The sequence below is a fragment of the Phyllobates terribilis genome, unplaced genomic scaffold, assembly GCF_046119375.1.
Source record: "Phyllobates terribilis strain yellow unplaced genomic scaffold, ASM4611937v1 Scaffold_2__4_contigs__length_985480577, whole genome shotgun sequence".
NCBI lineage: Eukaryota > Metazoa > Chordata > Amphibia > Anura > Dendrobatidae > Phyllobates > Phyllobates terribilis.
In genome coordinates, this window is record NW_027362762.1 from 886,440,591 (window position 1) to 886,468,104 (window position 27,514).

The following is a 27,514-nucleotide window of genomic DNA, read 5'->3' on the forward strand; positions in this document are numbered from 1 at the left end:
GTACTCCGGGACTAAACATATTTTTAGAAAAACATAACAAGGTATAAACAATAATAATACAATAAGAAAAACACATAAAGATGGTTACGGCGTGTCCGCAACCGGGTGCAGTCTTTGAAGAAAAGCAAGGTGTCCATTTCACCAAAACAGGGAGACGTAACCAGGTAGGGGTCTGTCCTGCCCCGAGTCCTTAACAGTCTTTTAGTCCATCCTGGGTTACGCTCCACTAACTGTACAAAGGATTCCCGGTAAATCCACCAAGGACTCCTATAAATTACTAGAAACACATAATTATTTACAGGATATGGCCGCTCTCAGTCCTCGGCCAGTGGGGATAAGGATTGGCTGCTCACAGTCCTCAGCCTGGTAAGGGATAGGGGATGGCTGCTCACAGTCCTCAGCCTGGTAAGGGATAGGGACACACGGGGAACAATTCACTAATCCCAAAGGGGACCATATTTTAATTAGCAGCAGTCCTTGTACCCTAACGGGTAACTATTTACAGCTCTTTATTCACGCTACTTCCCTTCAGTAGCTATGTCCTCTTTGTGCTCCCTCCTGAGGGTAGTCCTCAGACCCGTCCGGGTCCTCTTGGCTTTCCTCGTATTGGTAGTACTGCAGCTCCTCCTCGGTTAGCTGGGTTAGTATCTCTGCGACAGTCCTCCTCCCAGGTGGCCAGGACTTTACCTCCCTTTGGGCTGCCCCGGTTAATTGGGCCACCAGGATGCTCACTTTTTGCTCCTCTGTGAGGGGGTACACCTGGAAGAGGCTATCCAGCTTTTCTCTAAAGTCATGCAGGGTATGTGACTCCCCTGAGTACTGGGGTAGCCAGGCTGCCCCCGGGATATAGGGCATGGTGAAAGGCATGACCGCAACAGCGGTGGCGCTGGCGGGGGTTGAAGCGGTGAAGCTCTCCTCCGTATCCGGCATCCTTCTCCCCCCTAGTGGACCGTGGCCTACCTTGCGATGATCCTCTTCCGTAGGCCGCGGCTCCGCAGTGGATCGTCAGGGTTGAGGACCTTCCGTCGCGCTCCTGTGACGTCGGCGTCTGCTGGGCTCCTTCCAGGACCTTACGCAACGTCCGGACGTGAGGCGGGGCTTCAGTTCTCGCACGCTTTCGGAGTCCACGCCCCTCTTCTTCCCGCGCGGCGTCTTCAAGATGGCGTCCAACGGCGGGAAAACTCCACGGAAGGCGGGAAGAAGGCTGAAAATGGCGCCGGATGGCGGGAATCTTCGCGGATGGCGGGAAGAAGGCTGAAGATGGTGCCGGATGGCGGGAATCTTCACGGATGGCGGGAATCTTCACCACTGGTAAGTTTGAACAGTCTTTTTCAGGCACGCAGTACCCGGTGGTTGCGGGCACGTAATCCTGCCGACTACGCCAAAAGTCGACGCACCCCTGGGCCTGTGTCGCGCAGCGTTGCGCACGCGGGAGCTTACCCGGAGCCGGATCTGTTGAGGGTAGTAGTCTCGTGGCGGTGACCCGGTCCGTGCCCAGGGAGTCAGACTAAGTGGCGCTGTATTAGCGGTAGATGTTGTACGACTACGCCACCCGTTGAATGCAGCTATGGAGCTGCCGCTGCAGGACAGTCCGCTGAGGCCGGTGGATGGATGGTGCAGCGTAGATGGTATAACCCCCAACGGGAGGGGTATGGCCTCAGGGCAGCAGATGTGGATGATGGGGGTAGCAGGAACCACTCGGAGACGGTACGGTGTAGTTCAGGGTCTTTACTGGTGACAACGATAGACCCTCCCGGAGTACTGGCTAGCGATTGGGGCCTGGTCAGTCCTTGAGCAGATGGGATCTGCCCTGGCCAGGCGGAGTTGTAGGCCTCCCAAACTGACTGTACTCTTCTGGCTACCTTGCTAGAGGCGGGTATAAGTAGCCCACGTCCCTGAGTGTACCGTGTGGTGCTCACCCGTATGGCCGGTGACTCGGGGCCTTCTAGTAGCTTCCGCTCCACGACGGCGGTGCTGGTCCCATGCGTGTGACCGTGCCTTCGGGTTTCTTGGCCAGAGGACCTGAAATCCCCTGCCTGACGGATTCTGCTGCTGGGTAGGAGTTAGTCCCCACAGCCTCGGACTCCGGGTCCGGTAAGAAATCTTCTCAGTCAGGGCGAGCTCTGCAGCTGCCAGCCCCTGACTCCTTGTAACACTGCTCCCACAGAGCTCCTGTTGTTTCTTCCCATAGCTGCTTCTCTTCTCTGTCTCTACTTCTGGCATGGCCCAGGAGCTGGGCCCAGCCGGAGCCACAGCTCCCTGTCAGCCCTCCTGGCTGAACTCTCCCTCTGAACTCTCTAACCCTGCCTCAGCCCCAGGTTTATATAGGGGAAGTTCTTCCCCTCCCAGGACTGGGCAGGAGGTGTGGCATGCATAGGATTCCTGACCAAGAGACCTCCCACCTGCTCTCAGACATAACATTGCTGTTACTGTGGAAACCAGACCCCTGGGGTGCCACACTTTCCCATATTGAGATTAGCAGTTGACAAATTTGTATATATACTGTACACACACATCTTTATAGATATATATATATATATATATATAGCTATACAAATGTATGTGTGTATGTATATACAGTATAAATCTGTGACAAATTCTAAGAAGATACTTTAATGGTAAGAACCTTTTGGTACTTACTTAACAATATTTGCAATGAAAAATTTGGGACAGCCCCGTTTGCAGGAGTCCTTTGAAACACCCCAAAAATGTCCAGGAACACCCTTGAAAAGTCCACTTTTGTATGTGGTTTGTGGTTTGGTTCGTGGGACTGTGCTGACAAATCAAAACAGTCGGTACGTACTATATACTGTATATGGTGAGCTATGAATGGTCTAGTAGGATACTCAGATGTATTAATTCTATGAAAAATGAGCCTAAGACAACACTCGGGCGCCATATACTATATTTACAGCCAAGAACAGGATCCATTTCCATCTCATGCGCTCTATATCCCACAACATAAATTCCTAGTCTGTATTAGGTCATAAACATAAAGCCCCTGCATGAAGCCATAATATAGCTGAGCACAAGGAGCCTTATGGAAGTGAAAAATGTGAAATTGGGATCTTTTTGATTGTTGTTGTATTTTATTGCATTATCTATGGCAGATGTTCAGCTAATAAATTAACCATTAGTAGCTAATCCTTGTATACCAGGAAAAAATATATTTTTGTGTAATGAGTCCCTGATTCATTAGGTTCTGAAATACCAGATATTCTAGATTTTCAGATAATTAAAAATTATTTTTGCTGTTTTTATGATTATTAGATTTTTGGTCTTTTTTGACCCTACGATTTATTCTGGTGATTAAATCAATACTTGCTATTAACAAAGTTCTGATTTTTTTTTTCCTGAAGAACAAGTCCAGGCAGGGACTTAGCTGCCTAGTATGGTAACTTGTATCAATTCTACAAATGGAAAAGAAGTAGAAAAAAACGAATGTAATCAAGTAAGCTAATTTGTTTCAGTGCAATGTGCAAACCAAATGGAATGGAGAGAAAATTGAGAGAACCTCGAATTAAATGCAGGACAAGTTTCAGCATGCATTAAACCCCAATGTTTTTCTATGCATAAGCAGGAGTAAAATGTCAACCCAACTTCCTTGATCAGACATAATATCCTGCTGAGCTCTTGTAGCTGACCAGATGAATGCGAAACGCGTAACTATATTGTTATTTTTTGCACGGTGCCTTAACATCACTGGAATGAACAAATATAGCAAGAATAAAGAGCCCAATTGTTCCTGAGACATGAAGTCATTTTATGTATAGTTCAGTGTTACAAGTCATTAAGGACTGGCTACATTTCTTCTGAATCATCCCATAAAGTGATAACAGAACAAAGTCCAGATGAAAGATGTAGCTCTTTATCCCCTTTATGTACATGGGGAGGGGGGATTGAGAATTTGTCAGCAGAACATTTCAGTCTTTCTATTAGGCAATGAGGACACTTCAACCACTATATTTACCCAGGTGATTTTTACTGAATATTCATGCATAGACTATCCTGGTACATCTTAGTAAATTAAAGTAGGCAGACCATGCCAAAGATAAGCGGTGGCTTGTTGGCGGTGGAACATGTGTTGAATGCCAAATCCAGAGGGGCATTGGGAAAAAGCAATTTTGGTGCTGGAACAAACCTTTCAACTTTATTCAAAATGACTACCACGAACAGGCAAGGCACAAACCTTTCAACTTTATTCAAAGCTGGATTATAGGAACAGCAAAGGACCAATTGCCCTTGGGCCTCTACTACTTGGGGATTGAGGGGACCTCAACTATTGCCCAGTGTAACAGGTCATTTAAATCATCAACCTCTTTCTTCTTCTAAGAAAGTAATCAAGGTTACAGCAGATGGAAAAGGTTTCTGTCATATTGGCACTGCTCGTGGTCACCTGGCAGCTTACAAATGGCTATCGGAAACAGGCTTGGCAAAAGTTACTCCATTTCCCAAGACCCAGGGGTTGCCCTAAATTTCACCCTTTAAACCCTATACAGGAATCTGGACTTGCAGATGGGTGCTTGGGGTGGACCACAGTGTCAGCTGTTGTTTGCTAGTACAAGCTGGCAAGAACGATAGTCAGGTAGCCGGGTCACATCCAGGAGGTGCAAAATTGTCAGGTAGGAGAAACGTCAATAAACTAGCCAAGGTCAGGAAACAGGATAAATCAGGATCAAACACCAGATACACAGAACATATGTAAAACCAGGTAGCACAAACATTGACTGGCAGTGGGAACTAATTCTCAGGGGGTAATGTAGATACAGCTCCACCGAGTGCTATCAGCAGGAAGAAATCCAAACTAAGAGAATTAATGCTATAGCTTCTTGACTGGGCAGACACAAGTCCCTAGTGGCTGAAGCAGAACGAGGCACAGATGTTACACCATTTATGCGGAGGTATTGCATTTTGATCTTTTGATTATTTATATCTATCTATCTATAGATATATATATATATATATATATGAAAATGTATAATTTGAAGCAAAATGGCTCCCTGAAGTGCTTACTTGGGAGACAATTTGGCAATTCAGAATTTCAGAGCCCTTGTGAAGCCTTATATCTGCAATAAGATGCCTAAAAAGGGATACATTTGGGAATGCCAAGGTCCAAAACCATAGTTTAGGTATGCTGCAATCTTTACCTAATATCCTGCTGAAAAGGACATTGGGCGAGTGATATGAGATCACTGACTGCTGACAGCCAATCAGGATTCCTGAAAACAATTCTGGTAATGTTGATTGGTTCAGAGCAACTGACTGATAATAAGTCACAATTTTCCTCCAAATGTCCATTTCAGCTGGATCCCAGACAGAATATAAGGCCCCCTGAAACTTTTACCATCTACTGGTTTAACCCTTTTGTGATTTAGATGTCCTCAAAGTGGTTTTATTTCAAGACAAATTGCGTTAAAAGTACCAAAACCAAGTGTACTCGTAAGTATGACTGATGGGCATGACGCATGATGACTCATAAATCACTATTTTAGGATACAAATTAACCTCCCATTTTAGTTGGATTCAGGGTCTGGAATGGCGGTCATCATCATTTACAGCTCTAAATAAAATAGATTTCACATCTGTGATTGGGATCTTGACTGGAAACTAATTCCTATCTAATTTCTACAACAACATGCACTAAAAACCTAAGGTAAATTCAGATTGCTGAACTGGCTGACCTTACCATTGACAGGAAGCTCCATCTGGCTTGAGACCTACCAGTTGATGAGGTAACCTACACTGTTTCCACTGTCAGTAAAGCATGGCTATTAATAATGTCTTCCTATTTACTCAGCAAAAGTTACCATAATTACATCATTACTATCTAAACACATAATCAGATGATGAACCGGGAAGCTTCCAAGGGTGCAGGAATTAGCAACATGTGAAGAACATAAAAACATAATAATAATATATCACACGAAATGACCATATACAAATATACTAAAAAAAACTTTTTTCATAACTCTGATTGTATTTCTTTATAAAGACTATGGAAGGCATAAATATTCCAAAGTCACTTAAAATAATATATTTTGTCTCTGCGTATATGTCTGAACCGGGTGACATGTGCATAAAAATGTCTCATGTTATAGTCAAAATATATCACACAAGAGAGCTCTCTAGTTTTGCTGCAAGAATGTTGTACTAGAAAATGTTAAAAAACAACAGTACAGTATAATGCCGCTGGTTTCAATCCATCTACTTATCCCTTGTTCGTAAAGCTCTAGTTTAGAAAGAAGTACAACATACATTAAAATATAAGTGTTCTTCTACAATTTTGCTTCTACGGATTATTCGGGTAAATTGGACAATTGTTCTTGGACTAAACAGGTGTACGTCGGTGTGTTATGTTAGGTGTGAAACAGAAGCAATGAGACTGAGTAAGAAAATGTCTTAGGAGGAAACCTAAAATCCATACAAGATGTATAGAACACATTAGAGATTGAAGACAGAAAGAAATAAGAAGCTCATTCCAAAAAGATACCTTCCAACATCTTAATCCCAAATTGCAACACATTGCTTACCCACAATCTCTACCAGGAAAAAAAATTCAAAATGCAAATTTACATACATTTCAAACACATTTCAATAACTACCGCACACAACAGCACTATGTGGTTGAACTATGCTTGGCTAATATACTAAAATCAACTGTGCTGAAAGAACCATAAGACATTTTTGAAAAATTGGACAATAAAATACACAATATCATTAATTTGGAAACATCAAGAATAAATGTAATTTTGACTGGTTAGACAGCAGTAGTCTACGAGTAATCCTAATAGTTTGGCGTGAAGAAAATGTTGACATGTTAAAAACTCTACTTCTCGGTTGGTGGCTACTTAGGTTTTACAGAGAAGACTAAACTTGTGTAAAGCTAAAAGTTAGATTTTTGGACCCAAGATACAAATGAGTTGTATTAAATCTGCAAATATTTCTGTTGATTAATTGTTAAAGTCCATTTTATCTATAAGAACCTAGCATAGAATTAATTTATAAAAAAGTTGTTCCTTACTACTACAAAATCAGATCATACTCACCCTTGCTGGGTCCAGTGCCGTCTCTCCGTTACTGCTTCTATCTTAGTGTTTAGGCTGCAGCAGTGATGTCATCTCGATAGCTCACATCACCTCTGGAGCCAATCTTCAAGCTCAGCAGCTTGTGCCTTCTACATCAGTTAAGTTGCTGAATTCAGTGATTGGCTGCAATGGTGATACGTGCTTCCGATGTGACTTCACTGCTGTAGCCAAAACAATGAGAAAGAAGCATCATCGAAAAACCAGCGTAGGACCAAGGGAAAGTGAGTAACATCTATAATTTTGTTATTTTAAATGAGCGCTATCATTTGGGGACCACATTTTAAAAGTGGAAAACCCCATTAATATCTGTACACACAATACTGGATTAAAAGAAAATTAACCCATTTTGAAATTAATTTAGGAACTACTTCCAACCAAGTGTCATGACAGGGCTAAATGCAGCTTATGAGGTTTTTTAAGTCAATGTTATCAAAAGCAATGCAAGAAGAAATGGCATCAGGTGAGGAGTTATATGACAAGACCGGCCATGGGCACTTCAATCACAAATATGCTTAACTGCCTCTCCGGGCTTGACTAGCCCATCATTCTACAAAATGTTACAAATATTGGTATTCGAGAGAAAGCATTTGAGTTCCCTCAGTCAACGGATAAAAAAACATTCTACTAAATATATGAAGTGACTCATTATTACCTTGACAAGTAAAGCCTCTCTCTTCATAGCCAGGGTTGCAAAGACACTTTCCGATGGGTACGAGCCATTCTCCTTCAGTGCTGCAGTACATTTTGGGTGGATCTTCCTCTTTGGAATGGTTGACACAAGAACCTCTCACCTCCACCAGAGAATGGGAGTCCATAGGTACAGTGTCTGGAAACATGGCTAAATTCTTCACAGTGAAAGGACACTTTTTGTAATATACCCGCACAGATACTAAGGCAACACAGGCACCAACATCCTGAAATGCCAGATAAAGTCCTTTCTTACTGATAGGCCCCACTTCTCGAACCTCAGTGTTCAGTTTCAGAATTCGATCCCCTAGGTCCATCTGGGTGAAGCTTTCGTCAGCTGCAATTGTGTCAATCTTTGTAAACTGATGCTCCCTAAACTTGACCCCATGATCCTCATCTGACTCCAGGTAATAAAGGTTAAATGTTTCTTTACAAGTTCCCAGTACAAGTGGGATGCTGTTGCAGTCTCGTAATGTGAACTTTAGCTCAACATAAATCTTTTGAGCTGCGTTGCGGGGAATCCAGTTTGTCCTAAGCCAGTTGTTTTGATTGTGGTCCATAACATTGCAAACCTGATAGGTTCTTATCGGAGTGTAGTGCTCATCAACTCCACTAATCTCTTCCCACTGAAATAAAAAATAGTGGAAAAAATAAACATCAGTAAATGGGAAGCATTTTTGAATTTGCAGGAGCTTTATGAATGAAAGCTTTTGTTGTAAATGCAAAATATAAAAGCATCATATTCTCCAGAGCTTTGGGGCTCACAAGCTAAATTCCCTATCAGTATGTATTTGTAGTGTGGGAGGAAACTGGAGAACCCCGAGGAACCTCAAGCAAACATGGGGAGAACATACAAACTCCTTGTAGATGTTGACCTTGGTAGGATGTATGCTTGGTGAAATGTGAACAATGTAAACCACTGAGCCACTATGTTGCCCTTCAGATAAGGTCCAAATATTTTATTTAAGGCTGTATGTACAGTGGTGCTAGAAAGTTGGCGAACCTTTCAGAACTTTCCATATTTTTGCTTAAATTACATCAGATTTTCAAACAAGTCCTAAAAGTAGATAGAGAGCTAAATCAAACAAATGAGTCAAATATATTAGACTTTGTATTTTTTTAAATGATGAAAGTGATCCAATATCAAAAGTATGTAAACCTTTGGAATTAGCAGATAATTTGAGGGTGAAATTAGAGTCTGGTGCTTTCAATCAATGGGATAAGAATCAGGTGTGAGTGGTTGATTTGTTATATTTAAAGAACAGAGATCGGTAAAAGTCTCATCTTCACAATAGATTTGTGGGAGTGTATCATGGCATGAACAAAGGAGATTTCTGAGGACCTCGGAAGTAGATTTGTTGATGCTCATCGGGCTCGAAAAGGTTACAACACCATCTCTACAGAGTTTGGACTCCACAGATTGAATTTCTTCCATTTGTACACAATCAGTCTCAGACTAGCGTGAGAGGCCAAGAGATTTCAGCACTCACGGCGGTGATAAAAAGATGCGGGGACAGTGAAGGGTGGAGAAATCGGAGAAGTGAGCAGTAAGGAGTCTATAAATATTTTTTATTTTTTACATTTTACTTTTGAAATGCTCTGGGGTAGGTTGGTAGATACCTCAGAGCATAATAAGGGACATTCAATTTGCAGAGAAGCACTATACTGCAAATCAAATTTCCTAGGAAAATTCACGTGATTTAAAAAATTTGAATTTTTGTTCTAGTTTTGAAACCTCTATTTGGTTCTTTATCAACTTTAGGACTTTTGTGAAAATCAAATGTTGTTTTAGGTCAAATCTATGCAGAAATAGGGAACATTTGAATGGTTCACAAACTTTCAAACACCACTATATATGGATTTTTAGTCACAGAAGTAATCTACCAAGTAGCAAAATAGCAACTGTATCCTTATAGTATTAAGTAGATAGACTTGTCATATGACACAATAAGAATTCTATCAAGCCCCATATATAAGGATTCTGACAATGGCTTGCCTAGAAGCAGTGATAGAAGAATATTTTTATTATATAGTGCTGTACTCAGGTACTACATGGCAGGACAGAGTGTCTACCCATCTATATTAAAGAGCTTTGGCAGATAGATGATAAATTACTGATCAGTGGATCACTGACTGATGGGACCTGCACCAATTGTCAAAATGGGAAATTTTTATCCCTATTTCAAAATGGGGCGGCAGCTCTGATGCCCTTACGCAGCTCCGTTCATTCTCTATAGGGCTACCAAAAAAAGCTGACTGCAACTCTTGGCAGCCCAATAGGAAATGAATGAAGCACTGATCAAACATGCCCACTGCTGCTCTATTCTAACAAGGATAAAAGTTCACCATCAGGGGTAAAAAAATTTCACCCATGTGGGTCTCAGCGCTCTAGTGGGGCTTTCATATTGCATTTATCTTCAGAGAAATTTTATGTCCACTGTTCCAATGAATTGCTCCCATGTAATGCATAGGTTACCTGGGTCACCAGAGTGGTAGCTGACTTTCAAAATGAGTGTCCATTCTTGTACATAGAGGGGTTGAAAATGGGGAAACCAAATTTTTTACTTCATTATGCATGGTGAGATATTTCCTTTATTTGGGAATTGGGTGTCAACAGGAAGTGCATAACTCAGTCCCATACCAAGGTCAAATTTTGCCTTAATAAGTGATAACTTGTTGGTCGATGAGTGTTAGGGTGCTTTCACATTGAGCTCATCATCGCGTTCATGGGTCCCATCGGGGCTTGCGTCCGACCACCCCTGCAAAATGGGATTTGGACATATGCACCAACAGGGCCATAAACCATGGTGAATGTGCGCTCTGCTGTGTATCATTTTCGGGTGTATACGCTAACTGGAGGCAGACACTCAGACGTAGTAGAACCTTAACACTCATCGTTCAGCAAGTTATCACCTATTAAGGCAAAATTTGACCTTGGTACCGCACTGAGTTCTGTAATTCCTGGACTCGATGACACCCAATTCCCAAATAAAGGAAATGTCTTGCCAAGAATAGTAAAGTCAAAGATTTGGTTTCCCCATTTTCGATCCCTCTATGTGCAAGAATGGACAATCATTCTGTAAGTTGGCTACCACTTTGGTGACCCAGGTACATGGGAGCAATTCACTGGAATGGTGGACATAAAATTTCATTGCAAGGGAAATGAATAGTTGTTTGTGCCCCCGATTATGGCAGCTAATCACTCAGGTGGAAAAAATATGGATTCTTAATAAAAGTGTTTTCATCAGATAACTCCTCTAAAAAATAACCCAAATAATATATATTTATTTACTTTTCTTTACCAGTCATTTATACTTCAGCGATTTAGTGCACTATGGTTTTTACAAAAACAAAATACTGGAAAAAGATTTTTGCAATTTGGTTGTTTGAAGGGAGGCACGTCATGTTCTGGTTCTCTATAATCCATTTATTTAACAAAAATATATCTCTGGCTTTAGCCAGATAAAAACATTGAGGTTAAATTTAATCTACGACCATACAGGTAACTTTATAATGATCCCCTAAGTGAATGATCATTGCATTTGCAAATAACATAAAATTCATACAATGTCGCGTTTTCTTAGAAAAATGCAATAGTAAAAGAGCAAACTTTCTCAGCTGCATCTTCCTGTGTAGCAATGCCTTCTCAGTTACATTAGGACACAAAGTCCCATTGAGACGAACCATTCTTTTCAGTTACCATGATTAATCATTTGGTTTGACCTTGTCAAAAAGAAAAAAAATACAATATGGTTTCAGAGACTGGGTCCCCATGAGCTCGGGGAGTAATGTTGATGTGACATGTTGGCTGCTTTGAGTCTGAAAAACAATGTGATGTAAGATGTGAGGTTACTTAACACAAGTCCAGGCAAGTTTTCTATAATTCACAATTTTACTGTTGCGCTTGTATTGATTGGATTTTGCCTGAAATCTTCAGCAGGTTTATTAAAACGACTAAATAATGGAATGATGTTCACTACCAGTTACAAACTGCTCCTTAGCTTCATTATACATGTCTTCTTCGAAAAATAAGAAAATGTGTATGCCGAATTAAACACATCTGCAGAACACCGGCACCGGCATGGAATTAGGAATTAGCCCAGCCATTAAAGGGGTTGTCCACTACTAGGACAACCTCTTCTTGAACTAAATGTTTGGTCACAATAAAATTAAAAAACCTATACTCACCTCCCGTGGTGGCTCCGTTCCAGTGGTGTCAGCACTCATGGTTCAGGGCTCTCCTGTGGTGGAATGACACGTGGTGCCCGGTGCCTAATCAGTGTTGCCGTCAATGTCCCCACCTTCGTACGAAATGGAGCATGAAGAAGAAGTCAGAGATCAGCTGCAGCTGGACTTCCTCTTCATGTTCAAAATGTACGAAGGATGGGACAGTGACGCCAGCTCTGATTGGGTACCAGGCGCCACGTGTCATTCCACCGCACGAGAGCCCAGGACACCACTGGAACGGTGCCTGCAAGGGAGGTAAGTATAGGTTTTTTTATTTTATCAGGGTCAAACATTTAGTTCAAGAAGAGGCTGTCCTAGTGGTGGACAACCCCTTTAACAAAATAAATTATTTCAGGAAATTATAACATATGACAAATCAATTGATTGCTATAATTACAACATATTAGGGAATTATTCTTTATACCTTTTTTATCCCTAAAATTGAATTTGGAAGTTCACTTTTCACAACTATCAGTATCTGTGACGTTCATTTTTCTCATTTGAACCATATCATAGATCTAACAGGAACAGATATGGCCCCAGGTCAAAATGTCACTGAGTTTTTCTTGAGGGCATATTCATACCTTCTTGATTTTAATGCAATTTATGTGTGTTAATAAATATGGTGCCAATCACACCATGGCATTGTAGAATCTTAACACTGCATTTTAATTTTTACAAGGTGGTACATGGCCTATTTCGCAATCGTTAGTGAGTGTTAATCGTTAACAATAACCATAGGAGAAAGCAGCAAAAGATCACTTTTTCTTTCTTATGATTTTTTTTCCTACATGGAAACCGCATTGGTACTCCATGGATGTGACTGCAAAGTGCTGAAGGGCTTCTTGGGCAGCTAGAGGCCCAACAATGTCCTCCAGTCCTGATGATTTTAGCAAACCATTTTCTCCCAAAAAAAAGCAATAAAAAAAGATCAAAAATCCAAAAGTTGTATGAATGCAAAAAAAGCCACCGTATTATGGGTCTTCCAGTACAGCAACAAAAACAAAATTTGTTATAAAGTGGGCTATTTTTTTGTAAAAGAAAAAAAAATGTTAAGAGACCCTATAAATTAGGCATAATTAAGAAAGAAAAAAAAATTATATATATATATATATATATATATAGATAGATAGATAGATAGAGAGATAGCTAGATAGATAGATAGATATACAGTATATACAGTACAGACCAAAAGTTTGGACACACCTTCTCATTTAAAGATTTTTTGTACTTTCATGACTTTGAAAATTGTACATTCACACTGAAGGCATCAAAACTATGAATTAACACATGTGGAATTATATACTTAACAAAAAAGTGTGAAACAACTGAAAATATGTCTTATATTCTAGGTTCTTCAAAGTAGCCACCTTTTGCTTTGATGACTGCTTTGCACACTCTTGGCATTCTCTTGATGAGCTTCAAGAGGTAGTCACCGTAAATGGTTTGCACTTCACAGGTGTGCCCTGTCAGGTTTAATAAGTGGGATTTCTTGCCTTATAAATGGGATTGGGACCATCAATTGTGTTGTGCAGAAGTCAGGTGGATACACAGCTGATAGTCCTACTGAATAGACTGTTAGAATTTGTATTATGGCAAGAAAAAAGCAGCTAAGTAAAGAAAAACGAGTGGCCATCATTACTTTAAGAAATGAAGGTCAGTCAGTCCGAAAAATTGGGCAAACTTTGAAAGTGTCCCCAAGTGCAGTTGCAAAAACCATCAAGCGCTACAAAGTAACTGGCTCACATGAGGACTGCCCCAGGAAAGGAAGACCAAGAGTCACCTCTGCTTCTGAGGATAAGTTTATCCGAGTCACCAGCCTCAGAAATCGCAGGTTAACAGCAGCTCAGATTAGAGACCAGGTCAATGCCACACAGAGTTCAAGCAGCAGACACATCTCTTCAACAACTGTTAAGAGGAGACTTTGTGCAGCAGGCCTTCATGGTAAAATATCTGCTAGGAAACCACTGCTAAGGACAGGAAACAAGCAGAAGAGACTTGTTTGGGCTAAAGAACACAAGGAATGGACATCAGACCAGTGGAAATCTGTGCTTTGGTCTGATGAGTCCAAATTTGAGATCTTTGGTTCCAACCACCGTGTCTTTGTGCGACGCAGAAGAGGTGAACGGATGGGCTCTACATGCCTGGTTCCCACCATGAAGCATGGAGGAAGTATGATGGTGTGGGGGTGCTTTGCTGGTGACACTGTTGGAGATTTATTCAAAATTGAAGGCATACTGAACCAGCATGGCTACCACAGCATCTTGCAGCGGCATGCTATTCCATCCTGTTTGCGTTTAGTTGGACCATCATTTATTTTTCAACAGGATAATGACCCCAAACACACCTCCAGGCTGTGTAAGGGCTATTTGACCAAGAAGGAGATTGATTGGGTGCTACGCCAGATGACCTGGCCTCCACAGTCACCAGACCTGAACCCAATCGAGATGGTTTGGGGTGAGCTGGACCGCAGAGTGAAGGCAAAAGGGCCAACAAGTGCTAAGCATCTCTGGGAACTCCTTCAAGATTGTTGGAAGACCACTTCCGGTGACTACCTCTTGAAGCTCATGAAGAGAATGCCAAGAGTGTGCAAAGCAGTCATCAAAGCAAAAGGTGGCTACTTTGAAGAACCTAGAATATAAGACATATTTTCGGTTGTTTCACACTTTTTTGTTAAGTATATAATTCCACATGTGTTAATTCATAGTTTTGATGCCTTCAGTGTGAATGTACAATTTTCATAGTCATGAAAATACAGAAAAATCTTTAAATGAGAAAGTGTGTCCAAACTTTTGGTCTGTACTGTGTATATATATATATATACATATATATATGTATATATATATATATAAACACACTGCTCAAAAAAATAAAGGGAACACTGAAATGACACATCCTAGATCTGAATGAATTAAATATTCTCATTGAATACTCTGTTCTCTATAAAGTTGCATGTGATGACAACAAAATCACACAAAAATCATCAATGGAAATCAAATGTATTCATAGAATAGAATCATAGAATGGTAGAGTTGGAAGGGACCTCCTGGGTCATCTGGTCCAACCCCCTGCTCAAAGCAGGATTCACTAAATCATCTCAGACAGATGTCTGTCCAGCCTCTGTTTGAAGACGTCCATTGAAGGGGAACTCACCACCTCTCGTGGCAGCCTGTTCCACTCATTAATCACCCTAACTGTCAAAAAGTTTTTTCTAATATCTAATCTGTGTCTCCTCCCATTTAGTTTCATCCCATTGCTTCTAGTCTTTCCTTGTGCAAATGAGAATAAAGATGATCCTTCTACAATGTGACAGCCCTTGACATATTTGTAGACAGCTATTAAGTCTCCTCTCAGTCTTCTTTTTTGCAAGCTAAACATTCCCAAATCCTGCAACCGTTCCTCATAGGACATGGTTTGCAGACCAGTCACCATTCTGGTCGCTCTTCTCTGAACTTGCTCCAGTTTGTCTATGTCTTTTTTAAAATGTGGTGCCCAAAACTGTACACAGTATTCCAGATGAGGTCTGACCAAAGAGGAGTAAAGACCAATAATGACTTCACGTGATCTAGACTGTATGCTTCTGTTAATACTTCCCAGAATTGTATTTGCCTTTTTTGCTGCTGCATCACACTGTTGACTCATGTTCAGTCTATGATCTATTAGTATACCTAAGTCTTTTTCACATGTACTGTTGCTTAGCTCTATTCCTCCCATTCTGTATATGCTTTTTTCATTTTTATTGCCCAGATGTAGTACTTTGCATTTTTCCCTGTTAAAAACCATTCTGTTGGTTGCTGCCCACTGCTCCAGTTTATTTAGGTCTTTTTGAATCCTCTCTCTCTCTTCTCTAGTATTAGCTATCCCTCCTAGCTTTGTGTCATCGGCAAATTTAATCAGTTTACCCTCAATTCCTTCATCTAAATCATTGATAAAGATGTTGAACAATACAGGTCCCAGGACGGAGCCCTGTGGTACCCCACTTGAGACATTCATCCAGCTGGATGTGAAGCCATTTACAATCACCCTTTGAGTCCGATCACTAAGCCAGTTATGAATCCACCTAACAGTTGCCTGGTCCATTGCATACTTGGTCATTTTTTCAATAAGGATGGTGTGAGATACTTTGTCAAATGCTTTGCTGAAGTCAAGATATACTATATCTACAGCATTTCCCTGATCCACCCAGTCAGTGATTCTGTCATAGAAGGAAATTAAGTTAGTCTGACATGACTTGTTAGTTATAAACCCATGCTGACTCTGGTTAATCACTTCATTCTTATCCAGGTACTTACATACATGTTGTTTAATAATTTGTTCAAAGATCTTTCCTGGTATAGAAGTCAGACTCACCGGCCTATAGTTCCCTGGGTCCACCTTCTTCCCCTTTTTGAAGATAGGAACAACATTTGCTCTTCTCCAGTCTTCTGGGACTTCTCCTGTTCTCCAAGAATTTTCAAAGATTATGGAGAGTGGTTCTAAAATTTCTTCTACGATCTCCTTCAGTACTCTGGGGTGTAATTCATCTGGACCTGGAGACTTGAACTCATTTATGTTAGCTAAATATTCCCTCACAATCTTTCTGTTTACAGATAACTTGGATTCTTCTATTCCTTTAAAAGGACAGTGAAGATCAGTTGATGTTACATTTTCTTTCTGAGAGAAAACAGATGCAAAATAGGAATTAAAAAGTTTGGCCTTCTCAACATCCTCTCTTACCATTTCTCCATTTTCATCCTGTAAAAATCCTATAGCATCTTTGACTTTTCTTTTACTTTTGACATACCCCCAAAATCCTTTTTTATTGCTTTTGACATCTCTTGCAAGCCTTAATTCATTGTCAGCTTTAGCTAACCTGATACATGCCCTGCAGGATCTGCAGACTGCATTATAATCTTCTTTAGATATGCCTCCCTCTTTCCATTTAATAAACATTTCTTTCTTTCTTTTTAGCATGTGTTTAAGTTCTGTGTTCATCCATCCTGGTTTCCTTAAATGCTTCCCATTCTTCCTACTTTTCGGGATTGTTAACGATTGTGCTTTGAGAATCTCATTTTTAAAAATTTCCCATCCTTCCTGGACATTTTTGTCCTTAAGGACATCCAGCCATTGGATCCCTCCTATTCTCTTTCTGAGTCTCTTAAAATCTGCCTTTCTAAAATCTAACCTTGAAGTTTGAGTCTTCACATGTCTTCCTCCTCTAGTTATCCAAAATTCTATAATAGCATGATCGCTGCCTCCTAGGGTCCCAGCCACTTTTACCTCCTCAACCATTTCCTCCTTGTTTATAAGGATTAGATCCAAAGTAGCAGATCCCCTTGTTTTCTCCCCTACCTTTTGGAAGATAAAGTTGTCAGCAAGAGAGGATAAGAATTTGCTTGACCTGTTAGTTTTACTTGAGAGAGATTCCCAACAAATGTCTGGATAGTTGAAATCTCCCATGACCACTACGTCATATTTTTTTGAGAACTTGGTCATTTGATACATAAAGAGTTCATCCATATCTTCAGCTTGCCCAGGTGGCCTGTAGTAAATGCCTACAATGGTGTCCTTTCCGTTGTTCTCTCCTTGTATTCTTACCCAAACAGTTTCCACAGAACTCCCAGTCTCTGAAGCTTCAATCTCTGTGCAGATATACGCTTTTCTAACATACAATGCGACACCTCCTCCTCGTTTATCAAGTCTGTTTCTTGCAAATAAGTTGTATCCTTTTAGCCTTTTATTCCAATCATGTGTATCGTCCCACCAAGTTTCAGTGATTCCAATGACATCATATTTCTTTTCCTGCGTTAGTAGTTCTAATTCTCCTTGTTTGTTGCCCATGCTTTGTGCATTTGTATAAAAACATTTTAGTTTGTGATTGGTTTCTCTTCCTCCCATATTTTTATTATTTAAATAGTTTTGTCTTTGTTCTTCCTTTCCACTTCCAGTAGCAGAGATCTCAATAGTATTTGTCAGCTGTATGGCTTTTTCTGGCCTTTTGCTTCCCTTCCCACATTGTTCTAGTTTAAAGCTCTCCTGATGAGTGCAGCAAGGCAATTTCCAAATACATGTTTTCCAGTCTTCGTAAGGTGCACCCCATCTCTAGCAAGTAGTCCATCGTATAGGTAATTCATTCCGTGATCCAGAAATCCAAATCCTTGTTGACGGCACCATCGACGTAGCCAGTTGTTCACCTGTAGAATCTTATTCCACCTCATTGTTCCATGGCCATCCACTGGGAGGATGGATGAGAAGACCACCTGCGCTCCCAATTCTTTCACTTTCTTGCCCAAGTCTTCAAAGTCACTGCAGATGGTTTCCAGGTCCTTTCTTGCGGTGTCATTTGTCCCCACATGTATTAGCAGGAATGGGTAGTGATCTGTAGGTCTGAAGAGTCTTGATATCCTGTCAGACACATCTTTAATTTTTGCTCCTGGAAGACAGCACATTTCTCTTGAGGTTATGTCTGGTCTGCAGATAGCGGCCTCTGTTCCTCTTAACAGGGAATCCCCCATGACCACCACTCTCCGTTTTTTCTTCACAACATTCTTCTTTCTCCATCCAGGAGGATTCTGAGGGCTTACAAGGTTATTCATTGCTGGCAAAGTCTTATCTTGCTGTATTTCTTCATGGTTCTCCTGCGAGAGAGCCTGGTACTGGTTCCTGAGCAGTATAGGTGCTGACTGCCTCTCTATCCTCCTGCTTCTCTGGGTCACATGCTTCCATTCCTCTGTTTCCTCAGGTGCAGTTCGAATTTCTTCTCTTTCTGAATCATGAAGAGATAATTCTGCTCTGTCTAAGAACTCTTCACCTTCCTTAATGATTTTCAAGGTAGTTAACCTCTCTTCTACATTTCGCAACTTTTCCTCCAACAGGGACACAAGCTTGCATTTCTGGCATGTGAAGTTTGGCTTTTCCACTGGCAAGTCTGTGAACATGTAGCAGGATATGCAGCTCACCAAATGGCTCCTGGACTCTTCCATGTTCTTACTGTTAATGTTCTGAAAACAGTGAAAAAAGCTTAAAAAAAGAGCTTCAAAATGCGATGTCCTCTTTTCAGCTCCAACAGCCAAAATCCAGTGTTCTTTGAGCTCACGGAGACTCTTCACTTACCCCAAAATGCAGTGGGAATATGCAAATTATCTCCTCAGGACTCCTCCCCTGGTTTACCGATGTCCTCTTTTCAGCTCCAACAGCCAAAATCCAGTGTTCTTTGAGCTCACGGAGACTCTTCACTTACCCCAAAATGCAGTGGGAATATGCAAATTATCTCCTCAGGACTCCTCCCCTGGTTTATTAACCAATGGAGGCCTGGACTTGGAGTCACCCCCAAAATTAAAGTGGAAAAACACACTACAGGCTGATCCAACTTTGCTGTAATGTCCTTAAAACAAGTCAAAATGAGGCTCAGTATTGTGTGTGGCCTCCACGTGCCTGTATGACCTCCCTACAACGCCTGGGCATGCTCCTGATGAGGTTGCGGATGGTCTCCTGTGGGATCTCCTCCCAGACCTGGACTAAAGCATCCGCCAACTCCTGGACAGTCTGTGGTGCAACGTGACGTTGGTGGATGGAGCGAGACATGATGTCCCAGATGTGCTCAATCGGATTCAGGTCTGGGGAAAGGGCGGGCCAGTCCATAGCTTCAATGCCTTCATCTTGCAGGAACTGCTGACACACTCCAGCAACATGAGGTCTGGCATTGTCCTGCATTAGGAGGAACCCACTGCCAACAACACCAGCATATGGTCTCACAAGGGGTCTGAGGATCTCATCTCGGTACCTAATGGCAGTCAGACTACGTCTGGAGAGCACATGGAGGGCTGTGCGGCCCTCCAAAGAAATGCCACCCCACACCATTACTGACCCACTGCCAAATCAGTCCTGCTGAAGGATGTTGCAGGCAGCAGATCGCTCTCCACGGCGTCTCGACTCTGTCACGTCTGTCACATGTGCTTAGTGTGAACCTGCTTTCATCTGTGAAGAGCACAGGGCGCATGTGGTGACTTTGCCAATCCTGGTGTTCTGTGGCAAATGCCAAGCGTCCTGCACGGTGTTGAGCTGTGAGCACAACCCCCATCTGTGGACGTTGGGCCCTCATACCACCCTCATGGAGTCAGTTTCTAACCGTTTGTGCAGACACATGCACATTTGTGGCCTGCTGGAGATCATTTTGCAGGGCTCTGGCAGTGCTACTCCTGTTTCTCCTTGCACAAAAGTGAAGGTTGTGGTCCTGCTGTTGGGTTGTTGCCCTCCTACGGCCCCCTCCATGTATCCTGGTGTACTGGCCTGTCTCCTGGTAGCGCCTCCAGCCTCTGGACACTACGCTGACAGACACAGCAAACCTTCTTGCCACAGCTCGCATTGACGTGCCGTCCTGGATGAGCTGCACTACCTGAGTAACTTCTGTGGGTTGTAGTCTCCGTCTTGATAATTGCCAATAATTTCCATCTATTGTCTATTCCATTTGCACAACAGCATGTGAAATTGATTGTCAATCAGTGTTGCTTCCTAAGTGGAGAGTTTGATTTCACAGAAGGTTAATTTACTTGGAGTTATATTCTGTTGTTTAAGTGTTCCCTTTATTTTTTTGAGCAGTGTATATATATATATATATATATATATATATATATATATATATATCGGAATTGCTGAGTTTCCACTACCTCACCACAAAAAGTTAATAAAGCTTACACAATACATTTTATGTAAGTGAAAAAGTGAAAATAGTCAAAATAAAAAAAATTACAATGGCTATTTAGTCAGAAAAAAATGAAAACAATTGTGTCTTCTGAAATGTGTAGATGAAAAAGGCAAACAACAAAAATTGCTAAAAAGTAGCAGTCTAAACCAAGTCCTTAAAGAGAAGCTATAACCAGAAAATAATCTACTGTTCAAATCTGATTTTTTTGTTATATGTATTTTGTAAAATAATTGAAAATATGTATTTTTTTCATATCACAATCTTTATTTAAAAAAAAAAAATAGTAATCTTGCAATTTTCACACGGACCACTGGGGATTTTTATAGGCTCATACTTCCGGGCCACTGGGGATTTTTATAGGCTCATACTTCCGGGCCACTGGGGATTTTTATAGGCTCATACTTCCAGGCCATTCAGAAAGAGTTTTCAGCAGGCTCATTATATCATCAGAGGCAGGATTACAATAGCAGGAAATGCTTCTATATACAGCTGATAATACACGATCTACCAATCACAATAGGTGATGCCACAGCTCAACGTGCTCCTCCTCCCTTCACAGTGACCTTGCTCATTAGATGCTTCAATAGAAGAAATAAGGTCAGGTTCACACCACTGTGGCTAATGTTGTTTCCTGAAACAACAGGAAGTTAGAGTCTAAAAAGACCCCAGTGAAAGGAGCGAAAATTGAAATATTTCTATTCTGAATTTTTATTACAGATTGTGATATGGAAAAAAATATTGTCAAAAATTAAAAAATACATTTAACACAAAAAACTGATTTAAAGAATAGGTCACTTTCTGATAACAATTTACCTTTAATGGGTTAAAGGCTTAAAAGGTGCTAATAATCTGATCTCCAAATGATCAGTAACACAATCAAAGCCAAAGACCATTCTTACAAAAGTACTGTGGCAAAAAAAAAAAAAAAGAAAAATGTACAAAATACAAGTTTCCAACAAATCCCGACTATTGTCTTCTATTCACAGTTGTGGAAAGTATTTGAAAGTTACAAATGCTGGGAGCTGAATAGAGATGGAAACACCAGCAGCTGGCTTTGTTCAAGATGGCAGCTTTCCAAATCCCAAACGTCTTATTTGTATACAGTGATATCTTGCCAGCTGTTTAATATTCGTAGCTAATAAATGTAATCGAGAGGACTAAGTTGGAGGATTTCTTTAAAGTACGTCCTCAAAAGGGATTCATTTTTGCTAATGCATGCATTAAAAAATAAAAGCTAGAGCGAGTGGTAAATAGACGCAGTAAATTACGTGCTTCTTTGCAGAGCATTTGTGGACTGGGGATAAGGAAGGAACGGGGATTTACAAAGAGGCTGGTACAAAATAGACTGGAGAGAAATTCTATCCTTCGTATGGACTACATTATACAGAGGAGAGACATAGTTATGTTTTATCGAAAATTGATATTTGTAAGGCTATTTTCATCATACACATTTATGGCATATTAATCACCCTTCCAATTGGTAAAACTGGTCCCTGAACCATAATTCTCCTGTTAGGTGGGCATCAGGAATTTATAGCATATCACATGAACATGCCATGAATGTGTAATCTGAGAATAAATCTCTAGGGGGGTTGTCCACTACTGGACAATCCCTTCCTTAAAGGGGAATTCTCAAGTGGATCAATTTGTCTAATAGGGGATAACTTAAAATTTCTGGGTATCTGACCGCACCCACTAAAGCTCCAGTTTCTTCACTTTGGTTGATCCAGGTATTTCTTCAGCGGATCTACAAAAACTTGTTCAGGTCCTCCCAGATGTATTGATGCCTCCAAGGATCCTGTGAACATGGGCCTTTAGAGTTCCAGAAGAATGGAGCAGTGGTCGATCATGTGCACTGCCTCTTCGTTCATTCTTGATGGCACCGCCGGAGATTGCTGGGCATTGACCTCAGCTAATCTTTGGCACTCCAGTTAAAACGACTGGAGCAGCAGATGAACCAACGCTCCAGACAGGGAACTTTAGAGTCCTGGTTTTCAGGATCGGTGGGTGCACCAGCGGTCAGACCCCCAGAGATCGGGAAGTTTTCCCCTATCCGAAAGATACAGGATAACTTTCAAACTAGAGAATATCCCTTTAAATGCTTATGTGCCCTAGATAAAATAAGAAAAAACACATACTCACTGGAGATGTTCCAGTTATGACAATGTGTGGAGGCTGTAGGAGCCTTCACACATGACCACTGGAAGGACACAGCCAGCATCGATAGAATGCTGTAGGTCCGGGAAGTGAGCATGGATATTTTTATTTTATCTGCTTCATTTAAGAAGGGGTTGTCCATGGGAAATGTAGTATTGCATGCTAACTATTGAATGTCTGACCATGAAACACATGGACAACCTTGTTTTCCTACAGTGAGAGCAGTGGAGGATATTAGAAATCAGCAAATCTATCCATATAATCAATCAAATTGAATACGCATTTCCCAAAAATGTATGGTTCTGGTGAATTGGACATTTTTGGAATTCAATTCACACATATCCAGCAAAATAATGGCTCCCCCTGCCCTTCATGTGCTTGAGGTCAATCACTGACCCCAACGTCGCGAGGGAATATTGGAAGAATGGAGGACCAGCACAAAGGACCGAGGACCTGCGGTAGTGGTGAAGGTGGCATTAGGATATTTGAGGATAATGTATTTAATTTTTTTTCCCCTTTCTGCCCCTCTGTGTATTATACGGCGGAGTCTATAGCATAATAAATGTCTTTAAACAGCAATTGGGGCACTTTTAATCTGGTCCGATTTTATTCTAACTTGATTGAATCTGCAGGCCAAATCAAATGATTTGATCTGAAAAAAGTATTGGAAGGTTTGCTCATCTCTAGATATTATACCAGAGGCAGCCTGCTCCACTATGCCTATTGATAAAACATGCACACTCAGCAGAACTGAGCATTTCTATGTATGGTGGGATCAGGAGTTTTGTCAGACAACAGCAGTTAAAATTGTATGGGCAACTTTAGAAACTAACCCTAGTTGAAAATTATTACCTTCAAAGTCAACTCTACTGGACCTTTATAGCCCTTTTGTAGAAGGAACAGGGGCGTAACTATGGGGAATGCAGTAACTATCGGGCCCTAGATACTATGGGGACCCAAAAGATTTCTTTGGCCCATATGAGAAGAACAATACAAATAAGGGAAGCACAGTGGCTCAGTGGTCAGCACTGTTGCTTTACAGCACTGGGGTCCTGGGTTCAAATCCCACCAAGGACAACATCTACAAGGAGTTTGTATGTTCTCCCAGTGTTTGCATGGGTTTCCTCCGGTGTCTCTGGTTTCCTCCCACACTCCAAATAAATACTGAGTGGGAATGTAGAGTGTAAAGCACTACGGAATATGATGGTGCAATAAATAATAAATACATAATAATAAAGATGCTTGATAGACACTGTCCCTGTTGAAGATTTTTCATTGTTATACCCACTGAGTACTGGTCTTATATTGTTTCAGAGCCTGAACCCACTAGGAACGTCTGGTACTCTGGTCCAATCCAATTTCAGTCTTAAAATTTTAGGGCCCACTTTCCATATATACTACCTTACCAGCACAATTAGAGGTTACTTCTCTAAGCACTACATGCAAAATCCAGACATTGTTTTCATAGAAGTGCTGTGTACTTACAATTGCTCATTTTGCCTTTCTACCCAGCTAATTATTCTCTTTTCCATTAGGTCTATGACATAACGTGATTAATAACTCACTAACTGAATTCTTCTAAGCGCTATGTAGAAACAGGAGGTCTACTTTCCTTTGCGTGAGTCATAAGTCACTGCAAAAGTCCCTGGCAGGGGGGAGGAGGGAGCAGATGGGTCAGGAGTTGAAGAGGGGAATGATTCATGGAGGGAAAAGAGACTTCCTGATTCATAGAGCAGATAAAAGAGAAGGATAATCTGGGTAGAAAGGCAAAATGAGCAATTGTAAGTACACAGTGCATATAATATTATGACAGCAATATATTAAAAGGATAAAAACTTTGTTAGGAGTACTTTTTTAATACATCTTCTAATGCTGCATTATGTTGTATGTAGTTATTAGTGTTTTCCCTGCAGCAGAAGATGCTGGTGCTTTTATAATTTGTTACTATGAATAATAGAAAGCATAATAAATCAATCCCATAGGATATATAAAGAAAACAGAGAAGCCAACCGATCTATTGAAAGAGCATAATTAATTAAAGCCTTGCCAAATCCTGCACATTAATTAAAACACGAGAAATGTGTAAAATATGACATAACTTTTGAATTTTCATAGCTGGAGGCACCTGCCAAAATCCACAAGATATATGCAAAAGTGTGAAAAAATTTTCTCCGCGTTAAGTCTCACATTTCTGTCTTATGCAAATGTGTCTGTTTAATTCACCACTATGGCTGTATAAGATTTACACATCTATACACTTTTTTTCCCATCACATTCTGAAAAATGAGAATCCTAAGGCCATGTTCACACGTTCAGTATTTGGTCAGTATTTTACATCAGTATGTGTAAGGCAAAAACCAGGAGTGGAAGAATCATAGGAAAAGGATAATAGAAACACGTCACCACTTCAGTATTTATCACCCACTCCTGATTTTTGCTTACAAATACTGATCTAAAATACTGACCAAATACTGATAGTGTGAACATGGCCTTATACTTGCAATAGATGAGTGTCATCCACCATCTACCACTAGTGAGATCTGGACAAAGGAAGGAAAAGTGATCAAAGGACAGAGTGATGGATTGGAGATGGATCCTGGGATAAGACGCCTAACAGTACGGCCCCGAGTTCGCATGAGAAATAACGGGCCAGGACGGAACAGGGAGTGTGAGATAAAGAGAGTGCCCCTGGCGGGAGTTTCAAAGCGTCAGCAAGCACAGAAGCTAAGTAAAGGCCATAGTGACAAGCTAACTCCCCTAGGGAAAAAAAAACTCAGAACAATGTGTTGAAGTATAGGACTCTCACTTATTGGACTGTAGTACTGTGTTGGGTGGTGGTGAAGACAGAGGAACCTGAGGCAGAAACAAGTAAGACCAGAAGAGGTAGAGACACTGTGTGTGAAAATGCTCCGAATTGTAAAGGATACATTTGTGAAGTTATGTTTCCACCTGAACTGTTCAACATCTGGTCCTGGCCAGCCGAAGTCACCACCATCATGGGGCCGGCAAGGGTGTAGTGCCCCCGTAGACAAAGCCAGCACATCCAGCCAGGACCCTCATCCTCATGTAGCATGCCGGGTCTTGAAAGACGAGTACCTCGCCCATGGCTACCACCCCGCGCCACATTACATATACCTAAGGCATAGAGCTACACGGAGGCATCATACAACAGAACAATGAATGCCTACGGTTCCATATTGATCCCCGCAGACTCCATGTGCTCCTATATGTTCTCCGTGCATAAAGCCTTGTCATGTGCATGAGACTTTAGTAGAATCACGATTATATTCCAATGTTTCATTTTTCAAATGACTTCAAATAATAGAGAGCCAACCGGCAATATCTCATCGGTAATGTTGATTTTAATAGCACTGGGAGAAGCTGGCATTATGACATGCCAGGTGCTGTTAAGTGGAGTCTTCCCAAGTATAATTGAAAAGCTCTTAAAAATTAATAGGTGCAATATAAACATTATGTTTATGGGAATATTAATAAAACATGCACGCTTCCAACAACTACGCTACATAAATAAGTCAATCTGTTCAATGATGTGATTCCGACTCCCCCATTTGGTGACATAAAATATCCACCATATGTAGCGATCTTAATGGTTTCATCACTAGCCAACACTGTAAGTTTACACGTAGTTGTATAATCTTTTCCGCTGTATCTAAGAGGTCATGACTTGTCTTTCCTCCTGGTACCCCTGGTGTTCTGGTATGACATTGATTTGATCCTTTGCATTAAGTGTTTGAAATTATAATTACAAATAGTCAAAGAGCCGACAGCTTTGCTAGTGATGAGATTAAGCTGCCACATGCGTTTGATAACCATAAATTAACACCTTACGGAACGCACAGCTTGGGAGATTGTGAAAAAAAAAATACCAAGCGTACTTAGTATGCAAGAAAATGCAAACCCACGGAGGAAGTTTGAGGGTGTTTTTCACAACATTCCCCGAGATCTAATTATTTGGGAGACTCGTCTACAATGCAGTCATAAAAGATCACAAAGGACTTGTACAGAGGGTCTACGGTGTCTTGTGTATTTTATGATATGGTGGGGCAGATGACGGGGATTTTATAAATATCTTTGGAGAGGAAGGAGGATGGTGATAGATGCTTAAATTAAGAACACTTAATTATGCTGTCAGTCATCTTCAGGATCTGGGCAAGGGCACCTCGTGAAAATACATGACTCAGTGCATTTCGAGGGAGCATGAAATCAATCTTGTACAAATGTGTGAAATACTATGGTGAGTCCTCTTTTATATCATGGCCTGACATTGAATGCCACTTCTGTGGATTTCTCCATTGACACTGAGGCCAATGATAAAACAGATCCATCATATGTGAATAATGTCCAAGAAACAAACCTTTCAAAGAAAGAAACTAGAGAACACAGAAAAAAGTAGAATATAGGTTAGAAAATACAGTATCATGCTACAGGTTATGAGTACCAAATTCTGTGAAGGGGTGTTGATCCAGAGAACTAGTCTGATTGCCATATGTGGAGTCGGGAAGTAAATTCTCTGCCCCATGGGGTTTTTGCTTTCGTCTGGATTAACATGTTAGACTATAGGTTGAACTCGATGGACTTAAGTCTACCTTTAACCTTAAAAACTATGATACTATAAAAAAATTAATTGTTAATGTTGGACTCAGACATGTAAATT

At 41.0% G+C, this 27,514-nt stretch overlaps 1 protein-coding gene across 2 annotated transcripts in view; it reads right to left on the minus strand.

Annotated features, from left to right (window-relative positions):
• The window catches only part of EPHA3 (EPH receptor A3), a 532,047-nt gene that overhangs the window by 367,331 nt on the left and 137,202 nt on the right, over positions 1-27,514 (minus strand). For both annotated transcript variants that reach the window (XM_073668198.1, XM_073668189.1), the window contains exon 3: positions 7,738-8,398. In XM_073668198.1, the coding sequence (XP_073524299.1) occupies positions 7,738-8,398 (661 nt within the window). The remainder of the gene's footprint in view (positions 1-7,737; positions 8,399-27,514) is intronic.